The 9,093-nt window shown below is 48.7% G+C and overlaps 1 protein-coding gene across 3 annotated transcripts in view; it reads right to left on the bottom strand.

The window, feature by feature from the left end:
- The window catches only part of NPC1 (NPC intracellular cholesterol transporter 1), a 47,594-nt gene that overhangs the window by 870 nt on the left and 37,631 nt on the right, over nt 1–9,093 (bottom strand). Inside the window, exons 17-24 of one of the 3 annotated variants that reach the window (XM_029220802.1) lie at nt 7,706–7,795; nt 7,111–7,301; nt 6,678–6,793; nt 5,897–6,026; nt 3,724–3,924; nt 2,610–2,841; nt 1,518–1,631; nt 543–705 (exon numbers count right to left, since the gene is read on the bottom strand). In XM_029220802.1, coding sequence (XP_029076635.1) covers nt 543–705; nt 1,518–1,631; nt 2,610–2,841; nt 3,724–3,924; nt 5,897–6,026; nt 6,678–6,793; nt 7,111–7,301; nt 7,706–7,795 — 1,237 coding nt within the window. Of the gene's footprint in view, nt 1–542; nt 706–1,517; nt 1,632–2,609; nt 2,842–3,723; nt 4,243–5,896; nt 6,027–6,677; nt 6,794–7,110; nt 7,302–7,705; nt 7,796–9,093 lie in introns of those variants that run through there. The other 2 variants (XM_029220808.1, XM_029220815.1) reach the window with 2 other exon arrangements.

The raw sequence follows: 9,093 nt of genomic DNA, 5'->3' as shown, positions 1-9,093 counted from the left end.
TACTGTAACACAACTTCCTATCCCCCAGAGATTAAGGGGGACAAAAACCCCTCATTTTCTTAATCACAAAGCTGTATATCAAGCAAATTAGTACTGTTCTTTCAGCCACAGGTCATTTACAGAAGCTGAAGTGACCACAGAGGCAAAAAGATCCTAAGGAGAACGCCAAAATTAGAGGTGAACAGCAGAGGCAGTGTTCCGCTAGAACAGCGAACGGAAATGAAAGCTGTTCCAGGGCACCGCTGGGCTGTGGCTGGACTCGTGTCCTTCACCTCAGCAGGGAGGAGCCCTGGGCTGCTGACGCACAAACTCGCTTCCAATCTGACGACGCGAGGCCTCCAGTCTTCTAATGAAGTAGTATGGACGAACATGAAGCCCCAGGATTGGAGTTCTTCTCTTAGAAGTTTTTTAACTCAGTGTTATTTATCAAATGACCATCAGTATAAGTACATTCAAATACTTCAAAAGAATGTTTCAAGGTATCCTTTTCCTTTAGTATCATGCTTCCTCCATCCCACTAGGTTAAAAATAAAAACTCTTACCTATGTAACTGAGCAAGACAGGGAGGAATATTAATCCATGAGTGGCTCCCAGTAAGACCATAGCGAAATACATCCTGAAGTAAAATCTCTGGAAAATTTGAGATTTGGCGAAGGCCAAAACCATAATGCCTCCAAATTTCGTTACTGTGATTCCGCTGAATACCTAAGAGAAGAGAGATGGGGTTAGAAGCAACTTTTATCAACCTACCGTAACTGAACACTTCCTCATAGAGGGATTTCTTAAAAGCCAAGGTCCAAAGTAATGGGGGACCGAACCCCAGCTTTCAGATTTACTGTTAAGTAGCATTAGGCTCTGCCTAAATTGTTTTATTTGCTACTTATGAATCTGAGGGGGAAAAAAGGTGTAATAAGGGTAAAAGCTGTGTATTCTGCACAGACCCCATGGCAGCCCTGCAAGTCTATCAGTGCCATTTTTCCAACGGCATTATTTTTCAATTAAGGTATGTACTATTTTTTTAGGCAATGCTATTTATTACACACTTTTTGTTGTTACTCTGTAACAGTGTTGTCTGGTGGTAAAGTAACTGGCTCATAGTTCAGCCCTGTATCCTGGTTTAGCCTGAGAAGATTCTCCAAATGTGAACCACAAACTGCACACTGGGCTCCAAGCATGGCAGCTCCCCTGCTTTTCAGCACACATGGCTGGCCTGGGTTTTAAACGGCTCTTAAATCAAACTTCTCTGTTTTACTGCTTCAGCCATACTGTCGTCTGCAAAGGAGTCTCCAGCAGTAACACTTCTAAAGAATTTCAGGGTGGAGCTCTATGCAAGATACAGCTATTTCATGAATTGCCTGAAAACCCATAATCCTTAGGAGCTGCTGCTAAGTAAAAGATACAAATTCTGCTTTCCCTACTGAATCTTAAAGTTCCTTCTCCTGAGAAACACTCAGTCACCAAGCTGGGTACTTCACGGTGAGGTATCTGCCCGAGTCATCTGCTCGGGCTGTACTTACAGAGCTGCCCATGTGGGAGAGCGCCTCTTCTGCCCGTTCCATGCGGCTTCCCTTCGTGCTCACCGTGAACGCTCTCGTGATATGGCTGCAGAACTCCACGGAGATGCCACAGCTCTGAAATAAAGTGCTTCCTTTACAACTGCCCTTCTCCAGTTAAAAACAGTAAAAGCAACCACCCCTTTTCCTGGGATCTGTGGTTATCAGGGCACCTGGGAGGTAAAGGAGCCCGGAGCACCCCCTCTAACTTACAAGACAAAGCTCCTATCACACCAACTTAAACTGTCCCAGGAAGCTTGTGGAACCCTCCAGGCACAGTTTCCTCCAGCAGATCTGCCTCTATTACGGAGAAACAGCTGAAACCTCTCAAGTTCCCCCCAACCCCCAGCCAGCCAGCACACTGTCATTTCTTTAGCTGGGCCTCACTACCACTCCCCCTGAAGCCATGTTCGGTTCGTATCTGAAGAGCAGATGCACTGTGTCTGTTTTCTGTTAATACTTTCTCAAATGTGCACGTATTCAAGACTATTAAAAAGCACCTGGCAACCACATGGAAGGCAAAAGGTCTTGGTCAGAAAATTCCACTGAGAAGGGGCAGTTTTTCTAACTGAAAACTGAACATCATGCTGTCATCAGGCTACATACTTTGGCAAAGCACCCTTCAGAATAATTTTTTTTTTTTTTTTTTTTGCGGTACGTGGGCCTCTCACTGTTGTGGCCTCTCCCGTTGCGGAGCACAGGCTCCGGACGCACAGGCTCAGCGGCCATGGCTCACGGGCCCAGCCGCTCCGCGGCATGTGGGATCTTCGCGAACTGGGGCACAAACCCGTGTCCCCTGCATCGGCAGGCGGACTCTCAACCACTGCGCCACCAGGGAAGCCCCAGAATAATAATTTAAAGGCAGAATGCCTAAGCCAGACCATGACCTCACATTTCCATTGCTATACGTACCACCCACGTCCAACTCCACCTGCCACTGACCCCACCTGACCATGTGCGCCAAGAGCAGGAGCTGGCCTTGATCTCTCACCCCAAGAAACAATGTACAGCAGTGACATAAGGAGTGAGGGACAAACTGAGTGGACCAGGACTCACCATAACCAAGTTGACCAAAGAAACCGCATTCAAACTGATGCCCCAGAGCCACATGACACCGAACATGTTGACCAAGATCATAGCAATGGTGACGCACATGATCACTGCCGACCACAGCTCACAGCCCAGGAAAACCACGGTCACCAAAAAGATGGCACCCAGGGACACACCGAGGTTAAAGATAGTGTCGTCAATCATGGTCAGGTACTGTTCGTAGAAGACGTAGAACACACTGGAGAGGGGGAGAAGGTTCTGTTACAGCTTGTTTTTGCTTCTGGAATCTTTACTCCTCATCCTGCCACAACTGCAAAACAGAAACTACCTTGAGAGACATCCTCACATAAAACCTCCCTGTTTGTGCAAGACTCACCTCCAGCAGTTAAGCTGGACCTCTGACCACTGACACCCAAAGAAGGGCCTCCGAGATATGTATTTTATATAAGGTTTTTGTTCATGTGCCCAACTTTATAGGCATTTATTGACAAAGAATATTCCGTGGTATTTTGGGAAAACAAGGCCTGGTCTATCCTGAGGGCTACCCCCAGCCAAACGGGGTCTATGCAGGGCCTGAGAAGAAAATGCTTTTTCGGCAAAGTTAACCAGCTCCTCTAAGGAGTCAGGACACCCACTCCAAGAACTCCTTCCACAGGAAAACAGGCTGTCCTCCTGCCAGGAACAGGTCCAGACTCCCTTCAATGAGATTACAGGGGTTGGGGGGAAAATCACTTGTTTCTCCTACTTTTCTGTATTTTCCAAATTCAGTATTTCATAAAATATTTTATGAGGAAAAAAAAAAGAAAAACAATAAATGAAAAAAGAGAAACCTCCATAGAGGCAGTCCCCAGCGATCAGTTGCCGGGCCCTCTCTGAAGCTGCTCCCCAGGTGCCGCGACCCATGCCCCCTGCCTGTTTTGCAGGGTGTGAGCTCCAGCCCCGAGACCTCAGTAGGTGCTGCAGATTCTGGCCCAGGTGCCGTTTCCTGAGACAGGCTTCACCTGTGCTCAGGATGGAGCCGGGTTCAGAAGGAAAGCCGAGTGTCGGCACCCCCAGCAAGGGCACCCCAGGGTGTGGGCGCTTCCCCAGGACACCCTCATTTACAAAATCTACACGTTACCTGTATGGGAACACTCGGTGATCACTTCCTTCCAGGCCCATGGTTCTGGTGATGTTGCTGGCGATGAGGCGGGCCTTTTCCATGGCGTCGATGAAGTCAGCAGAGGTCTTGAGCACCGTGTGGTAGGTCATGAAGTACGTGGCTCCGACGCCCGTGCCGTTGCCGAGGAGGTTAACTGCCGCGCTGTAAGCGGCGTGTCCCCTGGGAGAAGACAGTGGTATCAAAGGCAACACCTCATGCCGTACCTGCAGAATCTGAGCATCAAGGCTGAATGGTGTCACCTGACCCTGGACTCAGGGATCAGACCAGCTGTCAATTTCAGGGACAAGGAAGCCCCTGAAAAGGCACGATGAAGGTTTAGCTCATTCTTTCCCACACTGGCTTTTCTTTGCTGCTTTGGTTTCTTTGATGCGTAGCCACTACTGTATCTGTAGCTGGTTCTGCTCACAGCCCAGTGTGTTCTTCTGCAGGGTTTGCTCAGCAGTGCTGTGTAACAGGAGGCGCAAACGGACAAGGGCCCTGGAATCAGACCGCCATGAGGTCGACCTCGGCCCTGGAACCCTACGCAGAATCACTAAATTTGGGCTGCAGTGTCATCTGCAAAGGGTGTACCACCACCTACTCATGGGGCTGTGTGGTGAGTCAGTGAAACAGTGTCACTGAGGTGCCTGGCACGATCCTGGCACACAGGAGGCTCCCTGTCTGTTGCCCTCCTACGAGCTGAATTCATTCTGACTTCTTTTATGTAGCCGAGCATTCAGTCTGCCAGGAGACCAAGCTACAGGGTTCATTTCTTCTTTATTTTTAGGGACAGGCCTCCCATGGTACAGACGTGAGATGTATGACTGACGGGACTCTGGTCACATTATGTATTCTTATGAAGAACAGGGATGTCCAGCGTTTACCTAATGTACACCTGGACATTCACCTTCCTACCAAAACATCCAAATCCGCCCAACTCCAGACTTCAGTCATCTTTGCTATTTCTGGGCCAGAGATCCTGTTTCCACAGTAGCTGGCTGCCTGGCTAGATGGGGGAGTCAGACAGCCCATAACCTCATGTACAGACAGGCTGGCAAGAAGCACAGTGGGGCTAAAAGAATCTAAACCTTCGGAGCTTCCCTGGTGGCGCAGTGGTTAAGAATCCACCTGCCAATGCGGGGGACACGGGTTCGAGCCCTGGTCTGGGAAGATCCCACATGCCGCAGAGCAACTAAGCCCGTGGGTCACAACTACTGAAGCCCGCATGCCTGGAGCCCATGCACCGCAACAAGAGAAGCCACCGCAATGAGAGGCCCAAGCAGCACAGCGAAGAGCAGCCCCCGCTCGCCACAACTAGAGAAAGCCCGCGCCCAGCAACAAAGACCCACCGCAGCCAAAAATAAATAAATTAATTAAAAAAAAAAAGAATCTAAACCTTCATCCCGGGTGATGTCACCAGAGCAGAGCTGCAGTGCCCCATATGCCCCAGACACAACTGGACAAACCCTTTCACATCCTGAATCGCCTGCATCCCTCCCCACAATCTTCCCTGCCGGTGGTCTGCACAGGACTGTGTCCTTCATGCCGCCAGGAGGGGAGTGTGAGACAGAATGCTCAAGCCAGGATGGAATCGGGTCAGAATGAGGAGGAGTTTTCTTTTTTTTTTTTTTTTAACATCTTTACTGGAGTATAATTGCTTTACAATGTTGTGTTAGTTTCTGCTGTATAACAAAGTGAATCAGCTATATGCATACATATATCCCCATATCTCTTGCATCTCCCTCCCACCCTCCCTATCCCACCCCTCTAGTGGGACACAAAGCACTGAGCTGATCTCCCTGTGCTATGCAGCTGCTTCCCACTAGCTATCTATTTTACGTTTGGTAGTGTATATATGTCCATGCCACTCTCTCACTTCACCCCAGCTTACCCTTCCCTCTCCCCGGGTCCTCAAGTCCATTCTCTACATCTGTGTCTTTATTCCTATCCTGCCCCTAAGTTCTCCAGAACCATCTTCTTTTAAGATGAGGAGTTTTCTTTAAAGGCGTTTTGGTTTCTCTGCGGGACAGGGTGGGGAGTGGCAGAGAAGAGGACCTTCCCATCCACCATTCCCACCCCAGCCCTCCCCAGCTTCCCAGTGCAAATTAAAGGGGAAGCGGCCACACAGCTGAATGGGTTCCGTGTCACTTACCCTTTGCCACACTTGGGGTTCGGGTTATCGGAGAGGAACATGGGCAGGAACCTCATGAAGTCTGCGCCCTGAGGCCTCTGCTTGCCCTCTGGAGTCAGAGGCCGGCAGTGGACGCAGGCAGGGTCAACCACTGTGCAAACAGGTTGGGGGAGCCACGGTGAGAAGGATGGGTCTCCATATTAAAACATTTAAAAATAATGATAAAGAAGTGACGGGAATTCTTTTCCTGAATCCTTCTGTTTATCCAAAAGCTTCAAACACATGGTTTTCACAGTCAAACTTGAGGTCCCATCTTCATCTAACACAGGCTGTACAAATTTTCTTCCCTGAAGCAGGTTTCCTGCTTTAAGGACAACCTCAGTATGTTATTATCAGAGCCCAGGACGTCCATGTTTTTATCAAGAAAATCCTAGGACAGACTCAACACTTTTACAAAACCATATGGCAATAGTGATAAACAAAGAAAAGCACTCCCATGAGAAGCTACGGCCAGATACCAATCAAGAGAGACCAACAGCATTGTCGGGAAAAGATGACAAACCTGAAAACCAGGGTCCCCTGACCTGGGCCTTGTTCAGCCTGCAGCCCCATGGGGGGCTGGAAAGGGGACAACAAGGTATCTCCAGAGTGAACAATGGAGGAAGGGGATGATGCCAAGGGGAATGAGATGCAGCAATGGCAGACAAACAGGTGGACGTGGAGGTAAAATGCAAATGACTTTTAAATTATAATGTTAAAGTTCTTCAGAAAAGAGGGAAAGATCTGGAGAAGGATCAAGTACCCGATGCATTGCAGAACCGATCCGTGCTGTTGTAGACTCTACAGCAAGACGACTGTGGCTTGACCCAGTCAAAATAATCGTCAATCCAGGACGAGGGAGCAAAGCCTATCCGGGTACTAGGGAAAGGAGAGAAAGGGTTACTGATGCCCCCACAAGGAGGAAGTATTCAGTTTCAGTCCCTTTTCTTGAAATCCAAAACTTCCTTTTCTAGACCTTTTAATGCCACCCAGTCAGAAGACAAACCACGTTAGTGCTTAATGGGAAAAGCTTCAGAACGTGAGGTGGTAAATTTGCCCTTTAGAAGGTTTTGCTCAGGTAAAGCTAGATTCAACCCACATTTGGCAAGATAGATTTTCCAGGAAAAGCTATCTTTAGAGAGAGGTTTCAGGCCGAGGTCCCGGGCCAGGAGCCCGTCCGCAGCTGGGGTACTGACTAGTTGTCCAGCTGGGCGGCGTTGAAGATCTGCTGCACCAGCGAGTCGTTATTGCAGCCCAGGCCCCCGCACACCATGTTCTGCCCTTTCAGAGAAGCGTAGTCGTGCCCTCCCTCCATGACAAAGTACACGGGCGGGCCCGCGTGCAGGTAGCGACTGAGGGACTGGAAATAATCCGTCACGTAGGAGTCCTGAGAGAGAGAGAGAGGACAACAGGACACAGTGTGAACGTCCTGTGCAAGCGAGAGGGGGGCTCCCGGCCGAGACGCCTCGAGCCCAGGTTCCTGACTCCCTCCACAGCCAGTGCCCCCTCCCCACCCTGGGCCCAGGGGCTTTTCCAGTTGGTCCCACCGTCAGCAGGGCACCTCACAAGGTCAAGACCGGCTGCTCGTGTTCTGCAGCCATGCCCAAGGCCTGTGAGCTCAGAAGGCCTGCGCCTCAACGGGCAGAGGTCTGGTGAGGTTCCTGCAATGCGGGAGAGCCTGCCAGCACCCACGTTTGGAAGCGGACATCAGCTGAAACACCTGCGTGAGTATTTTGAAAAATGCATTCACCATGGGCTAAATGAGTTAGAATAAAAAAGAAAGCGTCTTACATCTGGCATTGACAGAGACTGATCCAAACCGATTTCTACTTTGTTCAGGACTGCGATACTGAATGACAGAACACCCACAAATACCGCTACCTGGAATGTGAAGTGAGTTACAGAGTTAGAGTTATCATGATTAAAAACATAAATCATTTATTTATCTATTTATTTATTTTATTTATTTATGGCTGCATGCAGGATTTAGTTCCCCGACGAGGGATTGAACCCGGGCCCCCTGCACTGGGAGTGCTGAGTCCTACCCACTGGACCACCAGGGAACTCCCTAAATCAAATCTTAAACACACAAAACAGGACTTTTCTAAACGAAAAGCAAGTTTAAATGACACGCTAAGAAAACAAGGAGTCTGGGACAGTAGCCGAGGTCACGGTCTCAATAGTAAAGCCACCTGGGTTCAAATCCTGGCTCTGCCACTTACAAGCTGAGTGACCCTGGGGAAGTCACTTAACCTCTCTTAGCTTCTATTTCCTCCTCAATAAAACAGGAAAAATAAGACTTGTAACATCAGATAATTTTGTGGATTAAATGAGAAAATTCTAGGGATAATCCAGAATTTAGCGTAGTACCCGGTTCTGAGCACAATACCAGATATTAAGTGTTCAATAAATGTTAGGTGTTACTATTACTTTTTTTTTTTTTTTTGCAGTACGCGGGCCTCTCACCATTGTGGCCTCTCCCATTGCGGAGCACAGGCTCCGGACGCGCAGGCCCAGCGGCCATGGCTCACGGGCCCAGCCGCTCCGCGGCATGTGGGATCCTCCCGGACCGGGGCACGAACCTGTGTCCCCCACATCGGCAGGCGGACTCTCAACCACTGCGCCACCAGGGAAGCCCACTATTACTTTTACTGGAATGAATTTACATTCTTTTAGTGGAGATGTGATAAGATTATAGCTGTTGGCTATATCCAGTGTGTAAACTGTACTACAAAACGCTCTTGCATGGTTACTGGGGATGAGGGACAGTGCAGGGGAGGGAGGTGGGTGACACTGAAGGTGCAGGACGAGGGTGATGGAACAGATCTATATCTTGGTGCTTACACGAATCTGCACATGTGATAAGCTGACACAGAACTGGACACATACATTGTGCCAATGTCGAGCTCTTGGTTTTGATACTGAACTACAATTATGTAAGACCTTGGGAGGAAACTGGCAAAGGGCAGCTGGGTCCTTCTCTGCACTACCTCTGTTACTTTCTATGAATCTGTAATTATTTAAAAACAAAACAACCAACTTAAGACAGAAACTCTTGCTTATATTGCCTGCTAAAAATATTTTATATTTGTATATATTTGCTTCTGCATTCTTGTATATATATACATATATACACACACACACACACACACACACACACACACACACACACACACACA

This window comes from Monodon monoceros, unplaced genomic scaffold, assembly GCF_005190385.1.
Source record: "Monodon monoceros isolate NGI ecotype Baffin Bay Population unplaced genomic scaffold, NGI_Narwhal_1 Super_Scaffold_1, whole genome shotgun sequence".
Classification (NCBI taxonomy): Eukaryota; Metazoa; Chordata; class Mammalia; order Artiodactyla; family Monodontidae; genus Monodon; species Monodon monoceros.
The sequence above is the reverse complement of the archived record's forward strand: the minus strand, read 5'-3'. Positions and strand labels throughout refer to the sequence as shown.